The following is a 27,275-nucleotide window of genomic DNA, read 5'->3' as shown; positions in this document are numbered from 1 at the left end:
GTCAGATGCTTGATTTCGAGACCTCAAATTATAACTTGTGAGGTCTCGAAATCAAATTCGTGGAAAATTACTTCTTTCTCGAAAACTATGGCACTTCAGAGGGAGCTGTTTCTCACAGTGTTTTATACCATCAACCTCTCCCCGTTACTCGTATTCAAGAAAGGTTTTATGACGATAATTATTTTGAGAATTACAAATAGTGTCCTCTGCCTTTATTTTAGGGAAGTTGTTAGGGTTAACACAAGAATAAAAAGAGTTGTTAAACGGATGTTTCTTTACAGTTTAAAAAGCATTTATTACGATGACACAAAAAAAATGTTACGTTTTCCTACTAATACATTGAATGGATAACAGCATGTTTTGAAACTAGACATACAGTATTCAAATACATTATCAAAAAACAATGAATTTGTTGATTTTTTACCCCCCTGAATCCATATCAAAGCAGGCGTTCCTGTACAAAAAGAAAATAAATTCCTTCATACTTCACTCACTTACGACACAATTACAAAATGAAGTTCCTTTTTATCAATAGCTTACATTCCTGAATTAAACATACTTTTAACATTATAACACATGTATTTGTAGCGAGACATGCCCAAATCATCTTGCCCCAAATCCAAAATAACACCTATATGAAATTGTGCCCTGTGCCCAAAATATGGCTCTGCTTACTAAAGAGAAAATTCATGAATTTTTGAGCAGAATAAAACCGTGCTTAATGTAAGCGTATCTCAAAGGTTGGTAAGGAAATTTTGCTTGTGAGCAAACATGCTTTAAGCATTCCTTGCTTACACAGCTAACTAACAAATTCAGTGCTAACTGAGAATGGCGACTGTAAGCGTAGAAATTTGCAGTAAGCAGAGTCATGAAATTGGACTCAGTTTATCTGAGACTTTTACCTACAACTCAACATTCACATGGAAGCCAATGGACACTTGTAATTTTCAATTTGAATTCCTCTTTGACTAAATAATGATCGTCACATGGTTCAGAGCAAGCTTTTGTTTCAAATTAAAACCTTCAGATCACCACAGATTGCAGTTCATCAGAAATTGTGTATTGGTGTTTGTTATCTCTTTATGTATCTATGCAAAAGCTTGCCACTAAACTTGTGACAAAACAGCACTGGACAGTCCGAGGAATTCAAATTGAGCATTTACTTATGACTGAGAATATGTCTCACTACCCAGTTCAGTCTGATTTATGTAAACAAAAAGTAAAGCCTTCTCTGTAACACACAACTCAAGCTAGTGTACAGTCATTGTAAACCCTAACATTAACTTAACAAAAAGGCCCAATTTCATAAAGCTGTTCAGCAGAAAATACTGCTGAACAAAATTTGAGCGGGGCACCAGTCACAACAATGTAAAGTTAATGTTATTTTTACTGGTAATCTGGTTTTGTTACTGTCTGAGCTAAGCAAGGTTTTTGTGCTTACAGGCTTTATGAAATTGGGCCCTAGTTTCATCTGAGATACTGAAATAAATACGGCATAAATAAGATGCCCAAAGGTGTATCAAAAATTAGAACCAAGAAGAAGATGTGTTGACACAAACATCAAGAGAAGTCATCTGCCAGGCATAGTTGGAAATATCATAACTCCACAACCCTTGACCCGCGGGGAAATGTAGGGTTATGATCATCGCCACTTCGCCTGACAAAGACGTCATCTCTAGGAGAAAATACCCAAGAATTGTGAGTTTGTTTGTATTTTAAAGAAGGAATACTGACACATTTGAAGACACTTTATAGATTCCTTAACAACAGAAAATGAATGAGCTACAAATGGCACAGGTTTTGTATTTCTACACAATTGAGTCTAAACAAGTATGGAAGCATTCTCTAAATGGTATTTTTTTAACGACGGACGATTGCTCAATTTGAGCCAATACTCCGGAACAAGCATGGCTGCATTTCAGTTTCAAGACAATGTTTCGCTGCTACATGTTCCTGTGGTGCCAACTATGTGTTAATAATGTCTGTTCAATGTCAAACAGCATCCAATCCAACAAAGTAAACTGACCAAACACTGTACAATCTCAACTCAGTGAGGAGTCTGGTACCTGACCCCCCCTGAAAAAAAAAAATTGAAAAAAAAGAAGAAAAAAAAGCAGGAACAAAAATAAATACAAAACTACCATAAGTTTAATCGTTAAGTCTATGCCTGGACCCACTGCTATGGAGAAAGAAACGTGCAGCAAATCTCATCTAAAACTGATAGACTCGACATGTTTGACACATACATGTGTAATTCTAAACTACATCATTCAAAAATTCGTGTTTTTTCCCTCTTTTTTTTCTCTTCTCGTTTTCTTTTTTAAGTCATCCAAAATGAAACCCAAAAAACGATTAATTAATGAATCTACAAACTATATCAGAAAAAAAAACAGAGGAAATATTTACAGTTCTGCCGACACAGGGTCAAGCCATAGAAATGTTTGTATTTTTTTGTGTTTTATTAAAAAGCTTTGTTAACGTTGGGGGATTATTTTAACGACAAAACCTTGCCCCTGTTAAAAAAAGGGGGAACGATAAACTAAACAATTTTTTCCCACACCTACCATGTACATCGTATTTTATTTATTTTTATAATTCATATTCGTTTGTACACTCAAAAAATTTATTGACAGAAAACTTAAATTAACACTTCCTGTACAGTTTTCTTCTTTTTCAATTTCAACATTTGGGACATTTAGTAACACTCAACATAAAGGGAACAGTTTCAGTGAAAAAAATAAATTTGAAGGGAGTGCACAACTTTGGTAAGATTGCAAAAAATAATTGTTTACAGAATTACACAAAACTCCCACGGCATAAAGATGGTCGTGGCAGAAAACTTCCCTTTAAATATTTCCGCCGGAAAGGCTAAAGTTTTGAGAAATGTGTAAGACATTTAATTAATAAACTTGCAAGTCAAGAACAAGAACATAATGCTTGAAACCAGTGGTTGGGATTTTCACTATTTTCTTGTGACTAAGGTTAGCGATGAGTTACAAGGAAAGTGCAGATTCTGACGTGTGATTTTTATCAGTGTTCACCACGAGCTCAAACAACAAAATTTAAAAGAAAAAGTAAAAGAAAATAAATATTAATAAACAACCCAAACTGGCCTTTCAGACATGTATAACCAAGATATAATGCAAATATGCAAGTACAACTCTGACGCTTGCAGTTCTTTGACCTCAATTTAATTGACATTACAACAATTGTCAGATCTTTTCAACTGATGTTTCAGAGAATAATCCATGTGTAATTGTTTTATCAAAAAATATTTTGAGAAGGCTAATCATCAACCTTACAGCAGAGAGTTTAAAATTGCGAAAGACTCGGCTGCAGCGTGTTTGAGCTGCAGGCATGCGAGGGCGCCCTTGGCAGCCAACCACATCGTCCATTGACCACAGAGAACAGCCAGCAGTCGGAAGTATTTGATTTATTTACAGAGACAAACTGGAAGGTTTAGGGGACAAAAACCTGATGGTATAGGGTAGTTTTCTGCTTTGATATGGCCTTAGCCAGGAATCGAACCAGGACCATTGTGAGGTTGTCAATCGCCGCCCATACCGCCCCTAGTTCTGTGAATAGGTAGCTGCAAGTAAAAGTATTGTTTTAAAACTTCACGGTTTTGAAATATTCATGTAAAGAAATTTTGTTTTTAAAACAATTGTCACTCGAAACAGCTGTATAACAAAAAGGTCTTCAAGTTTGTTCAATTTTTTCAAAAGTTCTCTGCCTCTTTAACTTTCTAAATAACAAACTGTTGACACTTTTTTTATCTGTCATTGGAAACAGATCTACACTAACAGGAGTCTTTTTGAGGCCAAGTTAAACCTTTACCAAAGTTGTACCAACCCAATTCCCACACCATACGAAAATGAAAACTTCCTGAAATTACTTCAATTCAATACATACGTAACATCAGACTAAATCGGGCCCGCAGTTCTAACTATCATTCTTAATGACTATTACAAAATATTTCGGAAGTAAATAATGTCCGGAGGTAACATTACAGTTGCAAACATAACAGCATGCACACAGACCAAACACACAAAATGAACACAAACTATTGTACAAAGTTGTAATTCGTTTTTTTTTTATACCAAAAATGACTACCTGCCCAATTCTTCCGCCTCTCATACTTTTCCCACCTAAAAATTACAAAGATATAAATCTAGATTTCTTTTTAGTTGGCACTCATGCAGTCCTTCGTAGATTATGCTATACATTGTTGAGGGATATTGTAGGGTTATTTAACAAGTTTGAGAAAGATATAACAGCCGAGTAAAAAAAAAAATATATATCTCTGTAGACTTTTAGTCATGGAGATTATTTTTGGGTAAAATAAGCTGAACTAGTTTCCAAACGTCCAAACAACATTATTTTATTTCTCAATTCGGAAGCGCATCATGGTGAACATTTATTGGGACTACATCATCAGAGTGTGATATTTTAAACTGCGTATTGCTGAAATCTTTCATGATGTTGAATTCACATCTAGAAATTCACTTTGTTTTGTTGTTGTTTCAAAGCAATATCGTGTTGGTTTCTTTTCTTCAACCTTAAAACTTTTGAAAAAAACCTTTGCCCACAAGTATTGATCACCTCGCACGCCGCGCTGCGCACTTAACCTCCCTGCCATATTGGGACTAAAAATGTTCGCAAAGCAATTGCCTCCCAAAATGATGGAAATGGCGGGCGCGTATTTTGCGGGAGTGCATTCCACCTCTGTTAGTCTTCAACAAATGGTCAATATTGGAAAAGAAAAAGAACAAATTTAAGAAACAATCAAATACAAGATATATATCGTACAATTGTTTTACCCTGCTGTCAGTTTTAGGGAGTGAAGAATTGGGGACAGGTGAAAACTAGAACCAGTCTTAAAAATGGTGGGAAAACACTTTGGTCACTATTCAAAGACATACAGAGACAGATTCCTAAAAACCAAGATTTATTGTGATGTAAAACCTACTTAATAAAGTCACTCACTAGTGCAATATTGGAGTAGAGAAATCACTAACTTGAACAGTAATTAATAAAGTCTTGTTCTTGGGCTTCTCTTAACACCACTAAACAGACCAAATGTTTATTTACAGTCTTATTACAAGGAAACTCTAAAGGTCCACCAGTCTAATTTATCTACTTTCAGACCAGAGGCGATGCTATAAAAACCATCAAGCAAAAAATGTCATATGGTTAGGCCTCCCAGGGGGTACCACTCCCCAATAAAACCATACAGTCACCAATGTGGTGAATTTGCTAAGTCCTGATCAACTGCCAATGGCTGGTTCCCATCAGGTTCCCTTTCAGTATAATACCACTTTGTGTCGTAAACAAACTTGATGCTGGGAACCGGCAAATCATGGTTAACATAACAAGGTCATTTGGCTGGTGACCAAAAGCTACTCTCTGCTACCGTTCAGGTTTTGAGGTACACTGGTGGGGCCACAGCCATTTAAATTATGGTTTAAAAAAAATACGCTCTGGTCATCTAAGATAAGATGGGACTAGACAATGTCGTCAGTTTATAAATAAACACAATATTATAGCAACACTCAGACTTTCCCCAAATCCCAAACAACGTCAGCAGAAAAAAAGGAAAAAAGAGCCCCGAGGAGATCAAAAACTGTACAGATTATTTACGCTTTTTTTTTAACAGTAAAGCTTCAGAGGGCGATAGAGGAGGTTGGGTTGGGGTGGTGGGGGGGGGGGCTAGATGAATGGATTTTTAAAGAAACAGGATCTTGAAGAACCAGGGGCCTTTCTCAAACCTTGGCTTAGGCTCCTGTCTGCTGTTGTTCCAAGCACTGCGTGCAGAGCCAAAAATGCAGGTTAAAGGGTGAGCTGCGTTTTCCACTGCGTACGCAGCGCGCAGAGCCTTAGCCAGAGACAGAACCCAAGCAGAGGTTTGAGAAAAGCCCAGGTTCTTTAAAAAGCAGAACCTTAGAGAATCAGGAACTTAAAAGTCAAGATCTTAAAGAAACAAACCAGACTGGTATCATGTTCCTTGGTGGTTGAGGAAGAACAGGACATAGTGGTCGGAGCTGATGATAAGACGATCGTCCCTTGGGGGTAGACAAGGTGGTAGGGAGGGCTGGGGGTGCGGCCGGTGAGTGGTTATCTTGAAGGTGGATCAGCTTTTAGACTGCTGGCTTGGGGTCTGAAGACGAATCATCTGGGCGTGGCTTCTTAGCTGCCGACTGTTGTTGACTGTTGGGTGAGGAGGGAAAAAGAGTTACAGGAAATTACTTTTTGAAAATAAATCCTTTTAAGACTGGAATTAAATTGAAACATTGATGGTTTGTACCAGACATGCCTGGGGCTCAAATTTTCAAGAAAATCTTCACAAGTCGGTTTTGCCGCTTAGAGCTGCTTCTGCACCAAAAATATTTATGTACAAGATCAAAAATGTTGGCGCTTCTTTTTTGTCGTTTTTTTTTTGCTAAACTTTCTAGCGATTTGGAAATGAAAAGCTTAAAAAATTGAAATACAGCTAAATTAATTGGATTAAAAAAAAAAACTGCAATAATGTCATCAAGGCTTTTCAGACTTTCCTCTGATATTTATTGCAAAACAATTTATCTCTTTACTTGCTTTTCTAAAAAATGTAATTTTTTCGAGTTGGGCTATTTTGCCACAGCGGTCTACACTTACCCATCCGCCGCTCTTTTAGCAGCAGTTAGTTTGGATGATGCTTGACTGTCTTGCAACCATCTGACCTGAGTGGCTGGACCATAGCTATAAACAGAATACGAAACACAATCACATAAGACGACTTTGAAACCTTCGGGATGTTTAACTGGTACATCAGTCTTCCTCTTACCTCATTTAAATATAACACATGTAATAGATATGAGAGGCTAGTATACAATTTGAATTGCTTTGAGTGCTACTGTTAAAACTACGACAACCTGAGGGATCCTCAGCACGTTTTATTTTCCCCCAGGTGAGACCGAGGGAAAATAGACCGCTCAAGGGATCACCGAGGAAGTTTGATTACCGCAATAGTGAAAGCAATCAATATTTGTTTAAAAACACCAAAACATATACTGTGCCTAGACGTTTAAGAACCAAGAAGTTTAAAAAAGCTGCTGTTGCTATGGTTATAGTAAATTATCTACTGCGTGTATAGCACAAGATTCCCAGAGTTATCTGAGGTTTCAACCTCAAGTTACCGCTTGTTTTATTCTGCATTTCTCCTTAATAACATGAAAGATACACAGCAATACGATTTAGTTTTGACCTGCGCCGATTGTAAGACATGATAAATGAACAAACAAAGTTGTTTAAACGAACCCCTTCTCATTCCTTGCAGCAATTCTGAAGATAATGGCAGGCTTGCTGGTGTAATCGATATGCGCCGTCGTCAAGTTGGTGGAGCTGACGACACACGAGGGCTTGGGGCCGCAGAACACCCTGACGAAAGCCAGCTGGGCTGGGGTCTGAGGTTTCTGCTCGGCGGTCGCGGCCGACGCGATGGCACTGCGTACCGCCAGGTAGACGGAATACTCCAGGATGTCGCCGGCGGTGTTGGTTGGCGCCTCCCAAGATAGATGCGCTCCCTCCGCACTCTGTGAGTAGTGACAATGGAGTTAAAAATTAGAATTGTCTTTGAAGATGGTGGCAAAAAGTATCCATCATAAACACTTCAACTCGCTTTAGTCCGCAAGTATAGAATTTGTGTCTGAATCACTCATGATGTTATATATTCTTTATCCCAAAGCAAAAATTAATATCTACATGTTTTAAATCAAACTATAGAATCGTATTAAATCATATAGCATTAGATCCTAAAAAGTGTAATTTAAATGCTCTTATATAGCGCACGTATCTACCAAACAAGGTACTCAAGGCGCTGAGTATATACAAACTTTCAGAAAGAAAGGTTTCTGCAGTGATGGATTCCAAGACCCAATTATTTAGCACCTTATAAGGGTTTACAAGGTGCTACGGCGCATGAAGCAGCCACAACCAGGAACACCGGGGCGAACCCCTTCTGTTTTCGATAAGTGCACTGGGTTCTTTTACATGCGTTACACAACACATGGGACCAACTGCTTTACGTCCCATCCTAAGGACGAAGCAGTGGTCAAGTGCATGCTTAAGGACACAGTGTCACGGCTGGGGATTTGAACCCACACTCTGCTGATCAGAAACACCAGAGTTTGAATTCGGTGCTCTTAACCGGTCGGCCACTAGCGACTAGAAGGCATGTCTGACTGATGAAAGTCTCTTGTAAGTTCCTACCTTGCTGATTCTAATAGCAGACGGGGCACCAGGGAAGCCAGGCAAGCATGTCTTGAATGCAGAGATCTCACTCCAGGGTCCCCTGCCACAAGCATTGATACCGGCGACACGGAACTTGTAGGCTGTGCCTGCTTGGAGGTCTTGCTTCTTCAGGTAGCTGTGGTCTGGAATGCTGACCACATCAATGTCCTAGAACAACGAGGGGTGTTTTGAGTAATTTTAACCATCTAATCTATTTTTTCCTTGTTTGATATGTATATATTGGTGTATTGTGGCTGAGTGGTCTTTTAGTGATTCAAACTCAAGTTTGAGCTCAATCTCATGGCTCTGCTTAGCGTAAGCAAAGACTTGGTGCTTATGGAAGCAGTGAACTCTGGGTTACTTCAAGCATATTTCAGATACTTTTCTTGTGTGCATGCTTACTGCAAGGTCAAAGGCTTTCTTTGGTTACACAGCTAGCACAGAAATTTGGTGCTCGCACAGAAAACTGAGAATGGTGATCATAAGCGCAGAACATTTGTACAGTTGTTGGAGCAAGACACTTGTCTATCATTGTGTCTCTTCACCTAGGAATTGCTGCCTGTGAGAGCAGAGATGGTTCTTGTAATGTGATAAACTTGGCGGCACAGGCTGTATGCTATATTCCTATACTGTACTTCCTATATTTTTTCTTTAAAGGGTCTATGTACTTTTTGTAGGACAAAAAACAAAATGTCCACAGAATTACACTAAACTTACCCAGTTTGAAGATAATGATAGTTGAAAGCTTCCCTGAAAATATATTTAGCTGAGGTGTGGTAGTTTTTGAGAAATGAGTAAAACAATGTCAGGAAAATAATATTTGTCTCAGTGATCATCAGACGAAAATTATTTTAGAATGTAAAAACGTATTTTCATGACATTGTTTTACTCATTCCTCAAAAACTACAGCACTTTAGCAACTATTTTAAGGTATGCTTTCTACTATAAATATCTTCGAACTGTGTGAGTTTAATGTAAATCTGTGGACATTGTGTTTTGTGCTACAAAAAGTACCCAAATCCTACAAACACCACCACACAAGTGATGAAGAAAATATTCAGTGGTTTTAATTGCAAGTCCCATTTTTTGCCTTAGTGTTTCCATGGTACTTACATCTTCAGTCTTCAGCCCAGACTCCGATGGTAAATAATAATAAGACACCACTGTGTGGGTGGTTTTAATGATCCCAACGTCGTACCACTGGTTCACATCCTTCTTGGGCGCCGGTGTAACTTTCACTGGTGTTGCCGTCTTCACCTGTGAGATTGATTTACAAACAGATTCATCCTCGTTAGGAAAATTTGAGCGCTTCAAGGTGCACCAAGTGAGAACACTGGTCTTTGACAACTACCAAAAGTGTACCTTTACTTTATCTTGACAGTTTTTCCATGTAACTTACTTGACAGTATTTTTGGTTGGTTATTTTTGAGAGAGCCTACCTTTTGATCTGCAATGTCCAGTCCGTTAGGGACCGAGTCTGTCCGGCTGGAGGTAGATGTTGCTTGCTGAATACCAGAAGTAGCCAACGATGCTATCGTCATAGCGATGGAGTTGGCATCCACATCTTGTGATAGAAAAACACCATAACATTAACATAAACACTAACTTCTTAGAGCTGACAAAAGCTTTGTTCCTGTGTTTCTTTGGTTTGTTTGCGTCTTAGTTTTAGAATGGCTTCTCAAATCACTGATTGTTCACATGATCACTTCAAGTTACAAGTACCATACTACTAATACTACCAGTTTTATACTACCAATCTCTCCACATTACTCATTACCAAGTACAGGCATGCAACTGCCCATTGAAAAAAAAATGAGGAAAATTTTCAAAGGCACAACGCAAGTGCGGAGCGAGGCAGCCGAAACGCCACAGGACATGATACCCACAATGGTACCCTAGAAAATTGTGAGGTTTATTGTGCTCTTAGGTGCATTTTTAGCATGTACTAGGCTTATTTTACATGATTGTAGTTGTACACTGTTAATGCCAGGCATATATAAGCTTAAAAAAAATTAAAAATCCGAAGAAAAAAAAAAAACGTGGAATTCCGCGGAAACGCGGAAGAGTTGCATGCCTGCAAGTAAGGTTTTATGCTAATAATTATTTTGAGTAATTACCAATAGTGTCCACTGCCTTTAAGAAATATTAAGAATAAACCCTGACCTCCCCTTCACTGACCTGATTTGCCTTTCTCGGCCGACGCCACAACCTTAGCTGCCTCATCACCATTGCTTACAGCAGGTTCCCCGGTTTCCATGGCAACAGCAGTATCGACTCCTGATTGGTCAGCCTCCATGGGCGTGGGTACATCTTTGGGCGTCTCTGGTGCGGCGGAGGGTTCCGTTTCCGTGGGTGGTTTCTCCTGATCGGTTTGGCTCGGCTCAGTTTCCATTGGGGTGTCTTTTTTTACTTCAGCTATTGAGAGGAGAAGGTATATCAAGCAATAATGGTTAAATTGCCTGGCTGTAAGACTCATCAGGGCCCAATTTTATGGCACTGCTTACCGTAAGCACAGAAACAATCGGTGCTTAGGAATCGGTGCTTACGGAAGCAGGGAATTCTGTTCTTATTGCAAGCGTATTTCATGGGTAAGCGGCGAATTTTGGCTTCTGCGCGTGCGTACTCCACATTACTAGGCATTCTTAGTTTACAAGGCTAGCTCAGAAATCCGGCGCTTGCATGTGAGCGGGGAATCGTGATGCTAAGCGCAGAATACGGCGGTAAGCAGAGCCATGAAATTGGGCCCAGTGGGATTCGAACCCAGTGGGAATAACAACAGAACTTGGGTACAGTGAACTAGACCACTCGGCCACAACGCTCTGATATCTTTCCTAATAAATATAATTTAATCAAACTAAATGTCTGAAATGAGAAGTTGCACCCCCTTAGTGAGATCCCCCTGGCTGCTTTCCAGGATGTATCGTAATTTGGGTGTGATCCCTGGTTACACCACAAGCTTCTTATTGGCACCCCAAACAAAGTTATTGACAAATAAGCTGACTGCCAAAATAGGGCTAGATAGCTCAGTTGGTAGAGCAGACTTACCCGATTGGTCTGGCAAAGTTTCTGGCTCAGAGCTGCTCGGTTTCGTTTCAGACTCTTCGACTTTGGCAGCATCGCCACTTGGATCTTCGGCAGGCTTCTTGTCTTCCCCTTCAGGTTTCGTTTCCTTCGTTCCTGCATCGCCACCTTCCCCGACAGTGCTGCTAGAGGGCGCTTCACTTGACGACATCCCAGCGCTAGATGGCGCTCCCGTGGACAGTATTGGTTGAGTCATTGATGGAGTGGTTTCCGTTAACACCCCGCCGCCCACCGTCGCGGTGGATTGCGTCGCCGGCGTGTCGACCCCGGGGGTGGTGAACTTCTCGCAGGGTGGGTTCTCGCAGTTTGGGTTGATCGGTATGTCGTGGAGCTGAAGATCTACCTGAAGGTTTGGAGCGACTGGAGCCGCCGCTGGAGCCGCCGCTGGAGCCGCCGCTGGAGCCGCCGCTGGAGCCGCCGCTGCAGCGGCAGCAGCATCGCCTGATGAGGACGGGGTTGGTGCAGAAGCTGAGATGAAACAAAAAATAAATAGGATTTGAAACCTTTGCAGGGTGGGAGAATAATTAGGTGAGGTCTGCGGTGTGGCACCATGTGAAAACCTCTTTTGAGAAATGTTTGTTCTGAGAGGAACTGGTGGTTGACAACTCAATGTTTTTGATCAGTGTGCTCTGATCCATTCTCCTGAAGACGATCAGCTGCATCCTTCAGTTGGGATGTAAAGCCATTGGTCCAGTTTGTTGTGAAGAGCACGAAGAGTAACATTTATCACTAGGAGAAAGAGGTTTTCCCAAGTGTTTCTGGCAGTGGCTGCTGAATGCCCTACAGCAACTTGTAAACCCTACATAAATGGGTTACATAATTAAACAACCTTCAAAAAGCTTTCTTAAAAAATTAATAATACACCTGTAGATGCAGAGCTTTATAAAAACTAGTTCTTGTTACATGGTTGAAAGAGAACAAAGAGCACAGCTTCATCAGATCATAAATTAGTAATTTGCATTTTTAAAACCTTCAACATATCCTGCACTTTTGATTTCTATTTTATTATGTGTCTTTAAAACTACAAAAAATGGGCTATTTAAGCAGGGAGGAGACCATGTTGTCTTTCCTTTTTTAACAATTTTGATGGAGACTAGCAGAGTATACTGTTTGAAACGTCAAGACCACACCGGCTTTGTTCAGAGCCAACACTCCCTCAAAAGAGATTTTACACATAGGTTGTACGAGCATGTCTACTATTTATACAATACTTAATTTTGATGGTGTAATATGTCATGTTTTTTACTAATACAGTTTCTGTACTGAGGAAAGCTGGGCGCTGATCAGAGTTTACCTTCATTTAAGATGACGTAAATAAATAAGATGAGGGCAATGAACTACTGACCTGTAACCTCCGTTGTTGAAGGTGCTTTTGGTTCTCCAGATGCAGTTGGCATTGTACTGAGTACAGGCTTACTGAGTGTGGTTGCCACTACCGTAGTAGGGGCCTGTGAAGAGTTATCATGTCATAATTTATTATACACAAGTTTCTCTAACAATTACAAAGAATGATAAATGGAGACCAAAATAAATATCGTTAGTTGCGTTAGGGAGTAGGGTGATAAGTACACAGAAAGGAAAAACCAGTTTGGTTTAAAGGGAAGGTATCTGTTTGGTAGTCACTCTTAAAATGAATAGCAATAAAAACTCTTGCTTAGTAACCTTAAGCAGCTTTTGGAAGTAATCTGGTTAAGTAAAAATAGATCAGTAATTATATATTTCTATAAGGGATTATTCTTTCAGCTTAGACATATTCCCTTTGGATTTTTAGCAATATCTCAAAAACGCGACCACCTTTTGAAATGAAATTTTCACATCTACATTTAAATAGGATTAAAACAATTGAGCGATTCCAAAAAAAACCAAAAGTATACAGATCCTTTAAAGAAATGAACAGTATTAGCATTGTCTGAGCTTTTTCAATGGTCTCTATGAAGGGTTAAACATGGAGGAGTTTTACAAAAAACAGAGCCGACCAACCTGTCCTGGTGAGACAACCGGAGCGGCAATCTTAGCCGTGTTGGCGACGATCTGCGACACCGTGGTGCCCGGGGCCAGGTTGAGCAGGTTACCCGCGGCCGATACTGGAATGGTGATGTACTTGGTGGTGACCCCAGGGCTGGAGGTGGCCGCCAGGCTTCCGCCCGCCTGCGTGGTGGTCACGGTCTTGAGGACGGTGGTGCCCTGCTGACCAGTGACCCCCGGCCGCATGCTGGACTTGGTGATGATCTGAATGGTCTTACCGCTCTGTCCGGAGATCTGACCGGTCTGGGGGTTGACGGCACGGATGATGGTGATCGGGGAGGAGGAGGTTCCACCAGAGACTGACGTCTTGAGACCTGAGATCACCTGTCCAGCCTGTAACCATTTTAAAAATCACATTATATTTTCCTTCATTATACATTTCAAAATTTTTTTTTAAAATGTTGTGATGTTTCGACCCTAGCAGTGTCTTTCCCGAAGGCTAAATTATAATTATTATATTTTGTGTGTATTCGTAGTTATTGTACAGCGCTTTGTAATTTTTGTAAAAGGCGCTCTATAAATATTATTTATTATTATTATTATTATTATTATTAAATGACAACACAACAAACATGAACAGTGGTACAAAAGCAGTGAATATGTACATTTATCTCATTATACATCTGTCGAAGAAAAAAATGAGGCACAATGGAACATTTGGTGGCCTTGGTCAAATTTGACCTCATTTCTGATTTAAAAATTTTGAAGTACTTGGTAAAAAAAAAAGGAGCATCATTAAGCAAATTTATCATGAAAAACCAATGTTGATGAGTATTTATCTATCATTCAAATGGTCACTAAGTAGGAGGGTTGACTGTTTACTGTGTAGATATGTATAGGTCACATAATATATTGTAGACTGGGACTGGACTTTATAACCAGTGTACTGTGTAGATATATTCAATATATGATATATTGCAGGCTGGCATAGCATCATTCAGTGGATACAATTACAAGGTCACTAAGTAGGAGGGTTATTATTTTATAAAATTCACTTTCGCTACGAGCATACCTGGTTAGTGAGCATAATCTTGGGCTTGCCACCACCGGTCGTGATATACTTGGTAGGGGTACCAGTGGTGCCCCCCAACACCTTGGTAGTGACGGTCACAATGGTCGGGGCCTTGCCCGCCATGGTGCCCCCCGCCCCGACCTTTGACATGCTCCCAATGGGTATAGTTTTGATGATGCTCTTGCCCTGTTGGTTGATGCTGCTGATTCCCAGGATCGTTGGCTGAGCCTTGGTGCCGGCGATCTGCTGCGCGCTGGGGCTGATGATGGTAGTCGGCTTACCCCCGGCCTGAGTCGTTGTGATCAGCTTGACGATTGTTGTGCCCGGGATGCCAGACTTTGAGATGGGTTGGCCGGCCGCGTTCACTAGGACGGTGCCAGAGGTCGGGATAGTCTGAACGGGTTTGGTTTGCATTACGGTCACCTTTGGAACTTGCTAAAAACATTCCGGGAAAAAAAAGTAACAAAATTGTAAAAACAAGTGAACTCATGGCAGTCTGAAAATGTCATTTAAGCCCAACGAGAAACAAGAGGGACGGTGTGTTCTGGAGCTGTTTAAAGAGGTACTCCAAGGTTAAATTCAGTTCTGTGATGCAACCATTCAATAAATAAAACATTCCTCATCAGAATGGGAAAAAATTTAAAAGTCTCTAACCTCACAAAAAACTGAGGTAAAATGCCACTGTGTTCGATACCCTTCAACGGCAATTTTTGTCAAAATCCAAAAACATTTGATGACGTCACATTTAAAATATAAGAGTCTGTACATTGTTCCACAGAGAGTTTTCATTTTATACCCGAGGTAGTGAAAATCAGTGTTGTCATCTTGATTTTACGCCATTCCAATTCATTGGTACCCAACTGAGCCTGGATGAAATAAAAGTCTGGTGCCATGCGCAATAAATGTAAGCATTCATTACTGTTATTGAAAACAGGGAACATGACCAAGATGGTGACATCAGGATAAAGGTCTATATTATAGCAACTGGTACTGCAAAGTTTTAAAAGTAAGTTGTCACAGGCAAGTCTCATTCACTAGTTTTGTTAATTTCTTAAGATAAAAGAGACACAAATAAAATGAAATGAAAGAATTCTGCACAAAATTTGTCCAACTCACCGTGTTTTTGACGAGAGTCATAGTCTTCGAGTTTCCAGTCACTACAGCGGAGACCACACTCTGAGTGGTAACCCCTGATTTCTGCACCGTTATAATAGGCTTCCCCGACGCCGTCAACGTCTTCAGGATATTCGTCCCTGCCGCGACCCTTAACCCCTGACCCAGGGTCCCGGTAGTGGCCAGTTTCATCCCCTGGGGGAGTGTGATGGTGGCAACGCCCCCCGAGGTGGTGGTGAGGGCCCGGGAGACGATGGTTAGGCCAGAACCAGAGAGCGGGGAGAAGATGGATTTGGTTGGTGTGGTCGGGGTGGTGCGGGTGACCCCAATGGTCACGCGCTGCCCCTGTTGAATCTTCTGGGTAGCCGATGCGGCCTCTGCTAAAGCGACGATGCCACTCAGGGCTGACCCCCCACTCGTAGGCTGAGTGGACAAGTCAAAACACAAAGAACAATGTCAAGTGTAAACTATAAACAAAAGTAAACTTGCGGGTACAGCCATGTAATAATCTCTTTTGAGGGAGTGTTGGCTCTACAGAAGAGCTTTCTTCAAATAGTGTACTTTGCACATCTTCAGGAGAAAGCTTGAATGCCGATGGCGCAATTGTTAAAAAAATCTCTTAAAGCTCATTAGTGTCAGATGTAATGTAATGTAGTTATGGTTCAATTGGTTTTGCTCTTTTCAGCGCTTCGATCTTGATGTAAAGGTGCCTTTACAAATATTCCGTTGTGTGTACGTATGGTGCTTGAGCGATCTCTATTTTGGCAGGTATCCAAGTTGTTTCTGATCGATTCTAACGAACAATGTCAAACTTGGTTCAAACGTAAACCTTTCACATAACAATAATAATATTGAACATTTTTAGTAACCCATGTCTGTCGACGATCACACTCCTGGTGCAAAAAAAAACAGAACTCTGCTTTTAACAAAGACAACCAAAGGCTTAAAGCTATTATTTCCGAAATAGATAGGTTTTGAAATGTGTTTTAAATCGAGAACAAGTATCTGCTTGTCCGAGTCAAAGTGGGAGGCTGTTCCAAAGAGTTATTTGTTATCGTCATATTTTAGCCTTAACTTGTCAGGGGTCAGGCATAGGTTTTCATGACTTTTAATTTTTAGTTTTATTTATTGGTTTATTAAAAACATTCAATCTCCGCAGCCAAAGGCTGAATGAAGTTTAAAATACAGAGTTTTATAAAAAATATATTTGTTATTAAAAAACAGTTATCATCATGCCATCAAATAAGAACATACTATAATAATAATTTATTAATTTCTATTGCCTCCCATTCCTTTAAATGTACACGAGTGCATTATGAAAAAAAATTAAAAATATCAAAATTTTTAAAAAAGAACAAGTGAGAAAAATATATAGCAACCTATGTAAATGAAAATACAAGAACCTTACAGGACTTTCCAAATAGTAAAATTGCAAAACTTCAGGGGCGTACCCAGTACACTTATCAACATAGTAAAAATTCCACATTTCATTTTGGGATAAATTTGTTTGTGAATGTATGCCATGCCTATTGTTTTTGTTTTTCCTTTAGCTTAGAGGGATGGAGCAAACCTTACCTGGGTAGCGATTAATTTTGTCGTAGTTGTTCCAGGCATGGCTAGTTTCAGCCCCGTTGGATTACCGGCTGTATTAACAATCATCGGACTCTTTGGATTCAAACGTCCTGAAAAATAAATATAGTCCTCAATATTATTTTTATTTTTTTATTTTTAAAGGGTGTATGTACTTTTTGTAGGACAAAAAACGCAATGTCCACAGATTTACACTAAACTTACACATTTTGAAGTTAATGATAGTAGAAAGCTTCCCTGAAAATATAACGTGCTGAGGAGCTGTAGGTTTGGGGTAATGAGTAATACAATGTCATGAAAATTATTTTAAGCATTTACAAATGTATTTTCATTACATTGTTTTACTCATTTCTCAAAAACTACAGCACCTCAGTAAGTAATATTTGAAGGGAAGCTTTCCACTATCATTATATTCAAACCCTGTAAGTTGAATGTAAATCTATGAACTTTTTGAAAAAGTACCCAAATCCTTTAAAGCTCTGGTATTTCTGATCAGCAGAGTGTAGGTTAAAGTCCCTGTCTTGACACTTATATCCTTAGTGAGACACTTCATTATTGCTTCATCCTTCGGATAGGACATGAAGCTGTAGGACCTGTGAGTTGTGTATTTGCAGGTTTCATGTACCAAGTACACTCATCAATAAGAGAAGGGCTTCACCCAAGGTGTATTCTGGCTTGGTTGGTCGATTGCATCAATGAACAATTTTTATATAACGCTTCATCACAGCCCGAAGGGCGTCTCAAACTGCTTTTAACATTATTAACCCTTGTCATCATCATCATTCTCTGTGGACCATCAAGGGGGACGTAGAGCCGCCCAAACCAGACGATTGCTTGCAGACTGCCACAGCTGCTGTGCCGGTGAGTGGTGGTCGACTTCTAGCTGGCGCAACCAGGTGTTGCGTGGTCGCCCTCTGGGTCTCTTCCAGGCAGGGCCAGGACGTAGTCCCCCTCGAGCGTTGACGCTCAGCTTGAGGGCAACCCTTGTCACTGGGCCTTAAATCATTCCTTAAACCACTTCAGCTCTCGGCTCTCTGATGAGTATACAGCCGGTGCTACGAGTTACAACGCTCCAAACTAACCACTCACAAAACCCATCTCTGCCCTCACAGGTACCCATTATACCACTGGGTAGAGAGAAGCTTATGGTTTAGTATCTTGCTCAAGGACACAAGTGTCACAACCGCGATTAGAACCTACATCCCGATGACTTAACCACCAGAATATGAGTCTGAATGCTCACGCAACATTGTGAACAGCTAATGGCATTATGTAAATAAATAAATGGGTTCTGCACTTCAGTAATAACCTTCAGAAATTACGGTGTAGTAAAGCACCATCTACAAACTTTGTTTTAATAAAATTTTCTATCAAATGCCAAACCACAAGAGATAACTGTTTAAGCCATTAAGTGGTTTCGGCTTGAACAAAGAAAAGTCTAATTGAGCGGGAACTGAAGCAATAATAATAATTTGGGGGACTAATCATCGCAGCTAATCATCGCAGCTTACTCGCAGCTAAGAGCTGAATTGGGAAGGACGCGGCTACAACGTGTTCGAGAAGCAGGCATGCAAGGGCGCCTTTGGCTCCCAGCCACATCAACCCATTATGACCACGGAGCACAGCCAAGATCAAAAGTGTTTGATTTTTCCTGAGGGAGGAAAACTGGATGTTCTGGAAAACCCTTGTGGCACAGCAGAGAACCAACGCACAACTCAACTCACATATGGCCCCGGCCGGGAATCGAACCGGGGTCACCTTGGTGGAGACGAGCGCTTTACGCACAAGCCAACCATGCCACCGAATCGAATGAACTCCGGACACTAACATTCTTTGTTCAAACCCAAAACTAATATTACTTTCTTTGAAATTAAAAAACATATGGTTCATTCTTTACTGCACCGTCTTGTGCTTAATCAATGAAAATAGCACCTTTCTCTCCCCCCCCCCACCCTCCCTCGACAAATTTTCTTCTGACATACCTTGTGTCTGCTGCCCTCCTGTGACAGCTGCGCGGAGAGGGGAGTTAGTGGTTCCTGTCAACGGAGTGGAAGGAGTAGGGGGCATGTCATACTTCTGTAACTGCAACAGGTAGGCATCAGCTGGAGAACACAGAACAACAAAAAACGTTGAATTGCAGTAATTTATTTCAGTTATTAATTTCTATCATTCAAAAGTCATGACACGAAATAACCTTTTTGAGATACGGTGGACAATAATAGGAGTACACTACTTTGTTTGGGTGTATACAGACACATTTGACCAAAGATTATAGTGTCAGGCCTGGAGTTACACAGTGGACATAAATGCCATGACCGTTGCTCCCGTTGTCTTAGCCTTGGTGGCCCTTCAAAGGTTTCCCATAGACTTTTTAAAGGAAGGAAGTGCCCTTTTGCCTTGCCCTCTCAAAAATGAAATTCCAGGCCTATCAATCAACAAAGGGTTTTGAAACTTTGGTGGTGCAGTTATGGTGGGGTAGCTTAGGAAAGGTTCAGATATTTTCTCTCCAGGCATCACTTACCGATTGGCACCGCGCCCCAAGACACCTCCAAGGTGTTGGTGCTCGCCCGCACAAGCTGAACTCTAGAGGGCCCAGGAGGTTTCTCCGTCTCAAGAAACCACAAATCTTTGCAGCACACCTGTAAGACAAGGAAACATTCGTCAACTCAAATTTGCGAAGAAAGATCAAAAAGATATTTTGCAGTAACAACAGTGTAGATAATTAGGATTTCAAACATTTCATGGTGGGGATACAATTAAGTATGGTTTGCAGTAACACCATGCACATGATGAGTAGGATTTGAAACTTCGGATGGTGGAGATACAATCTAGTAAGGTTTGCAGTAACACCATGTACATGAGTAGGATTTGAAACTTTGCATGGTGGAGATACAATCTAGTAAGGTTTGTGGTAACACCATGTACATGAGTAGGATTTGAAACTTTGCATGGTAGAGATCAAATGTACAGTAGTAAGGTCTGTGGTAACACCATGTTAGAGAGTAGGGTTTAAAACTTTGCAAAAAATGACTCCGCGGTAGTAGAATATATATAGCAAGACAATCTTCAAAAGAACATAACCTAGCAAGTAGTATACACATTGTGTTACCGCAAACCATTTGGAAAAGTACATAGTGTATCCACAACTTTCCCCAGCCCTTTATATATATAAAGTCCGAAATTATCAAAAAATAATATACAAAGCGTTTTAAATGCAGCCCCCTTCCATACCTCACATGTCTTCTGAACAGTTAATTTGTGCATTATACTGGTCATCTCTTGCTCATCACTTAAGTTTTTTAAATATTACCCGAGGCTGTTTTATAGCATCACCAATTTTAATGTTAATTTTGAAAGCCCAATTTTTTGTAAAGAATAGTACATTATCTTTAATTATTTTGTGTGATTTTTAATTCTTAATGCAATTCAGCAGTAGGACCACAAATTGTTAATGTTTTGAAAAGCAGTGGACACTATTGGTAAGGTTGATAGTATAAAACATTGTGAGAAACAGTTCCCTCTGAAGTGACGTAGTTCTCAAAAAAGATGAAATTGTCCACGAATTTGATTTCGAGACCTCAGAATTAGATTTTGAGGTCTCAAAATCAAGCATCTGAAAGCACACAACCTCGTGTGACAAGGGTGTTTTGTTCTTTCATTATTATCTTGCAACTTCGACGACCAATTGAGCTCAATTTTTCACAGGTTTGTTATTTTATGCATATATGTTGAGATACACCAAGTAAGAAGGCTGGTCTTTTACAATTACCAATAGTGTCCAGTGTCTTTAAATTAACCATAAACCATGTATATACCTGATTATTCCACGCTTTACGATACCCGTCTCGCCCACTCCAAACGTACAGTCTTGAATGGATCGGCACAGAGCAATGACCTGCCCTGGCACGGGGAACATTGTCCTCAAACACTTCCATCGCGAGGGGCTCCCATGTCATCGTTTCTGGTAGAGACAAAGAAAACAAAATTTTAATCATTGTAGTAAGAGGGGGGGGGGTTTGGAGGGGGGCAGCACTATGAAAAAAGTTGGTAAAAAAACAGACAAATCACAGGTCGACAAGATCATAGAGGAAATGATATTGCACAAAAAGTGATGTGAGATATCTAGTTGAAGAAAATACAAGAGTTCCAATAAAAATAATTGTGAGTTGAGGTTTGAACAAAGACAAATTTAAACCAACCACCTACGGATTAAATTTTTAGTGCACCACCAACTGAACCGTCTAGCCCTATGTTTGCCATCTCCCGTTTTTGTTGATATCTCTGCCTGGGGTTTAGAGCACCGTCACGTTTATTTTGGTCTTGTCAAGATTCTGGTCTTTTGAAATAAATTTTGGTCCGGTGTAAATTTTGAGCTACAGGCCTTGTGTCTTGTGGTGTTTTAGCCCCAAATTCAAGTCCTGCTTAATGAGACTAAAGGGCGAGTCACACTGCAGCGATAATGAAAACGATAAAGATCAAGACGCAAAGAGCGCCCACGCATATTCAACCAGTCGAAGGCGTGCATTTCAAATTTTCTCGTATTTGTTCTCGTTATCGGGGCCTGTGTGACCGCGCCTGAGGCCTGATATTCCTTTACAAGGCTCTCTGCAAACTTCACTTTCTACCCAAAGTGTACATATATTTGACACAGGAAATGGTGCCCACCACTGATGATTCATCCAGGGTCATGTGACCTTTTCAATTCAGCGAGGGCCTCGAATATTGAAGGGTCACATGACCTTTCAATCAAACCAGGGCCTTTATGAGTCAATATAAAAGGGTTTATGGAAGGCATGTTAAGTCAGAGCAAGCACTGCAGGTTACTCGTGACAATGTGCCTTTTTCATTAGGTCAAAGGAATTCTCTGTATAAAATGTATAAAATATATTTTTTATTTTAAGCAAATTCACCACAAACAAGGCTGAAAGCCACTCAAGGTACAAGGCTATAAATGAAAAAGAAACATTTTAGATGGAAATAACTCGAGGGAGCTGAATGTACATTGTAGGAATTGATATTCCTCTAAAAACACACTTAGCAAATTTTTGTGCTCAGCAGCTCTATGAAATTGGGCCCTGGTTTCATGCGAAAACACTCTGACCCATACGATACTCTTTTTCTATGGTCTTCATGAACACACCTTCAACAGACACAAACATAGTCAGTACACTTACATGAGTGACCAACTCTTACAAGCCAAAAGTGCCTTACCAAGATTGAGTGAAGCCAGGGTGCTTGTGCACTTCCATTCTTTCTCGTGAGTGGCTACCTTCACATCGTCCATTACCAGCGGGACCCAACCTCCAAAAACATACATCCTGCAAACGGGAAGATTAATGTTTTTACAATTTTGCCCACAAAATAGATAGTTGCCCGATTTTTTAACCCTAGCAGAGTCTTTCTTGAGGGCTAAAACTTTGCATAAACAGTTTCAACTGAACTAAAAAGTTTCTTGCAATTGACTTTCCACTTATTTGTAAACACCCTTATCGCACAACGTTGTGTGCTTTCAGATCCTTGATATCGGGACCTAAAAATCTAATTCTGAGGTCTCCAAATCAAATTCAAATATTTAAGTGGAAAATTACTTTTTTTCTCGAAATTACGCTACTTCAACAGCTCTCCATTGCTTGTTATCAAGTAAGTTTTTATGCTGACAATTATTTTTAGTAATTACCAATGGTGTCCAGTGCCTTCGAAAGGAATTTCTTTTTTCTTCATAGATTGTTAGTGTTAGGTGTTTTGACACCCACTTCTGTGTTTGTACGCCCAACTGTTTACTAAACTCATGCTTTGCTTAGGTAGTAATTATCTTTTTAATTAAACAAGTGTTCCATTACCAGATAGAGATTAAGGAGTCTAAAACCCTGACTTACTTGTGTCCAATAACAGTGGCTGAATGGAGACTCCTTGGCAGGGGACTCTGACCATTCAGCTCCGGTTTAAGCCATGTCATATTTTCTAGAATACAAAGGAGAAATTCAAACATTACATAAGTCTATTTATATAATATTTCAATACAGAGTCGTGACAGAAATAAGATTGTCTCACCAGCCAAACTAGGGCTAGGAACCGAAGCACAACAAACTATGCTTACTAGATTTAGGTTACCAGCCAAATCAGCATGACATGTGTACCGGTTGTGACAGGTTTCCTGTTCATTTTTGCTAAACAGGAAATTGTTTAGCAACATTTCAAAAGGCAATAAAAAGTGGCTAAGCACAAACAAATTATGCTCACCAGGTTAAGGTTACCAGCCAAAAAAGCATGTATTGTGTACAATTTGTGCCTGGTATCCTGCTAATTTATGCTTGGCAGCAAATTGTTCAGCACGCTAGCACGCTTTCAATAAGCAATCAAAGTAGCTATGCACAAAAACAATTATTCTTACCAAATTTGAGTTACCATGCCGTGTATACCATTTGAGACTAGTATCCTGCACTGTTTTGGCTGTGCAACAAATATGCTTAGCAGAGCAAAAAGTGGCTAAGCACAAATAAAAAAATACTTCCTATAAAAAGGTTACAAGCCAACCACCTCATTTTTGCTCATCCAAAAATTGTTAAGCAACATTTCAATAAGCAATCAAAGCTGACCAAAAACAATTGTGCTAGGTTACCAGACACTTAAGAAGCTTTATGAAAATGGCCCTCATAGAGCTGCTACAAAAGTAGCTGAGCACAAAGTGATTATGCAGTTTGTGGCGTGCACCATATTATGACCAGTATCCTGCTCATTTTTGCTTAGCCGCTAAGCAGCTCCATCAAACTAGGCCCTTTTCAGGGATAGTAGATCATTTCTACGGAAAACTTCAACTAAACAGTACAAGGAACCTACCTAAATTAAGTTGCCACATATCCCCGAGCCTACAACCACTCATTCCTCCATAAATGATAAGTCGACCCTGGTGACCTTTCCTTTCCATGTAGGAGACGCACGTATGGGATTCGCGGGGAGGGGGCGCTGCACCGTACGTGACCGGTACCTCCCAGATCATATTGCTGTAGCCGGAGCGTAACTCCAGACAGTAGAGATCGTTCAGATATCTGGTGAGTGCGAAAAATGAAAATGCAAAAAGTTTTAATTTAGGATTATGATCACTTTCCAAGTAAACTGTCATTATTTTAATTGACACATCTAATTAGCAGCTAAGAATAAATAATTGAGTTTATTTTCTTGTTTCATTAAGAATGTCTCCTAAGAATTTTTATTTTTGTTTGGTTTGATGCAATTAATGCTTTGTTTTATTTAATGGGCCAACTGATATTAATTTTACCGCCTTTACTACAAATAGCTTGATTGTTTCTTGATATAGTAAATAGTATAGAGACTGTCCAGTGAAAAGCAAATGTTTGGCGTTTTGACTTGAAGATTTGTTGGAAATTGAAGTGTTTACAAACTGAAATATTGGTTCAATGAAGAAGACAACTCTGTATTTTGGGCAATCTCTCACCTAGGGATGTTGTTCTTGGGATCATCGCTGTCGTTGGCCAACCCCCCAAAGAGATACGCCTTGCTGCCATGCAGAGTGAAGGTGTGGCCAAGGCGTGGACATGGCAACGGGCCGTTCTTGGGCGGCTTTGGCTTGAGCCGTCTCCACTCCCAACGGCTTGCCTGTAACTCGTACAACTCATTGGAGTATTTGCCGTACTCCACCATGCCTCCAAATATGAAGAGGCGTGTGCCATCGCAGACGAAGCCGTAGGCGGCGCAGCCTGGTGGGATGTCACCTCTGACTGCTGGCACAAACCACTGGTTGGTTGCTATTGGAAAGATGTTTATGAAAAGAGTCAATGAGTGCAGCGATTGTCAATTAAAATACTAAAGGCAGACTAGTAAAATGACAAACTAACTGGTCCAGTTACTTAAAAAAACTGCCTGGAGTATAGATGTGTGTTGCTAGTTAATACACCTGAGGACCACTCAAATCAATTATTGGCTGGCAGGTTCAATGTTGAAAAGCATTGCTATTTGTAGTTGTGATAATTGTAGCTCAATTGCATCTTGGTCACTTCAGTCAAAAAATCCTCAGGAGGAGGATCAAGGTTGAAGATTATTACGTTTCAGAGTAATGAATGGACTAGTGTTGGTAGCAGTAAAACAGTTGGTAGACTAGTGAAATGACAAGCTACATGGTACTGCTGAATGCTTGAAGAAAACATTTGGCTTTTGCATACCCCTGAAAAGATTGGTCTTGTTGAGAGTAGAATTCTCTTCTTTTAAATTGAATATATCAAATGCTCAATTTTTAAAGTATTTTATTGATTCAACCCTCAAACTTGTATACAAAAGTATTGCAAGTAGTGAAGATGTGCACCTAACCACAAAGGACACCCAACAAACTTATTTAACAAAAAGGAAATATTGGCAAGGCACATTATTATTAACATTAAATTACAACAAAAGATTTTGTGGCAAGTAAATAGAGGGAAACAGAAAATTTGTCGACCAATTTTAAAGAATCGTGTCTGCCTGAAACATGACGATAATACAGTAAATATACAATAAAAGTAGGTAAAGATGACATTCTGAGGCATGCCATAGGATATAGGTTAAACAAAAAGTCAGAAAATATTAGGAAAATTGAAGAAAAATCATCACAAACTTTACCAGTTTACCCCCTCTTTTATCGATCAAACTCTGACATTTTGATTAAAAAAAATTTGGGGTATGTTTGTGCAACAACTAATTTACACTAACTTATTTTGCTACTTGTCTTAATCGTGTAATCACGGCCTTAAATTGATTGCCGTACTCTGGTCTGGGTCAACAACAACCAAACGTCAACAACGGGCGCCGCCATCTTGAATTTTGTATTTTTTTATATCTTCAAAAAACGTACTTTAAATTAGACAAAAATTATAACTTTGCCTCGTATGAATAAATATCAGGCTAAGGCAAAGGATGGTTGACATGTGAACTCGACAAAATGACAAAAAAGATGGATAGCGTCGTTTTTTCTTCAAATGACAACAATAGGGCGCCATCTTGGATTTGTTTGGCACCAATAAAAAACATCGGGCTGACCTGTGTTATAAACGTGCAACTCATCCACAATTCCTTCGTTCCCACCGCCAAACACTACCATCAGGTCCTTGATGGCCACAGCTCGATGTCCATGTCGTGGTCTTGGACAAGGACCCGTCGTATCTGTTACACGCTTCCATTTGAGTATGGGTGCCGCCATCTTGTCCCTTACCCACAATGCAGCCGCTAACGCCAACAAAAATGCCCGGATGTAGTAAATAACATAAATTTACCTCGTTCACTAACTTTGCGCAACAACATTTTTATTCAAATAATCTGTTCCCATATATAAACAAAATGTTTTAAACTAGAATCATTAAAGCATTGTTGTTTAAAAGTTTTATGAAATATTTTGCAGACTTATCATGCAATTTTGAAATAATCTGATGACGATAATTGATGAGCCACGGTGGTTTGTTGGCGCGCTATCAAAACAGGCGGGAACAGTGCACGCATAGAGTGCAAGTGAGAAACGGATCGGGGAGAGCGGGTTTTGTGTGTTTAATTGTTAGCGACCGCTCGTGTCGTCAGAGTGGACGAACCCCGCAGTTGGTAAAAGTGTGGCACTATATGATAATATATTCACAAAGGCTTATTAAAAATCACGTTGCAACCAAACCGAACGGCTGAAATGTAATTTTAAAAGGTCAACAATAAGGCGAATTACACTCATGCAAATATATTACTGTAAATAATGGACATAAACAATTATACAAGGGGAAACAAATCTCTACTACTGTTGTAATTTGAAAAATAATATCTGTGAGATGAACCAAAAACCAAATCACCGACAAACACCCCCCCCCCCCACCCTCCCCCGGCCCCACGGCCACCCACCCACTAATAATTGCTCTATCAGTTTTAACAAAATAGGCAGCATATGATATATTGTACATGTTTAGACAACGTTTTATAATTCGAGTTCTACAAGAAAAAGATATTAGCAAATGGAGGAATTGATATACACTTAATTTGCATATGACTATAAGATGGGTGGGGCGTGGGTGGGCTGTGGGTGTGGGGGGGAAAAAACAGATTCTAGTTGTATTTATGGAAGAAAAATTGTATAAAGTAATTACTGTTTTTCAAATTAAACTGTATTAAAAAACATAAATCATAACGAAGTATAACCGTTTGGATTTGAAGATTTGTAAAGCTTGTT

General features: G+C 39.9%; 1 protein-coding gene across 1 annotated transcript; it reads right to left on the bottom strand.

Annotated features, from left to right (window-relative positions):
- Positions 1–1,085: 1,085 nt before the first annotated feature.
- On the bottom strand, positions 1,086–26,291 carry LOC117304608 (host cell factor 1-like). The gene is made up of 21 exons (XM_033789155.1): positions 26,114–26,291; positions 24,540–24,849; positions 23,924–24,132; positions 22,963–23,047; positions 22,298–22,404; positions 20,902–21,047; positions 19,608–19,725; positions 19,069–19,188; positions 17,072–17,178; positions 15,500–15,919; positions 14,384–14,818; positions 13,327–13,704; positions 12,692–12,794; positions 11,311–11,814; positions 10,444–10,680; positions 9,705–9,829; positions 9,379–9,522; positions 8,245–8,433; positions 7,294–7,568; positions 6,652–6,735; positions 1,086–6,207 (listed from the first exon to the last, which is right to left on the bottom strand). The coding sequence occupies exons 1-21, from the start codon at positions 26,271–26,273 to the stop codon at positions 6,138–6,140; spliced, it is 4,326 nt and encodes a 1,441-aa protein (XP_033645046.1). The 5' UTR covers positions 26,274–26,291; the 3' UTR covers positions 1,086–6,137.
- Positions 26,292–27,275: the final 984 nt, after the last annotated feature.

The sequence above is a fragment of the Asterias rubens genome, chromosome 2, assembly GCF_902459465.1.
Source record: "Asterias rubens chromosome 2, eAstRub1.3, whole genome shotgun sequence".
Taxonomy (NCBI): domain Eukaryota; kingdom Metazoa; phylum Echinodermata; class Asteroidea; order Forcipulatida; family Asteriidae; genus Asterias; species Asterias rubens.
Note: the sequence above shows the minus strand (reverse complement) of the source record. Positions and strands in the feature narration are given on the sequence as shown.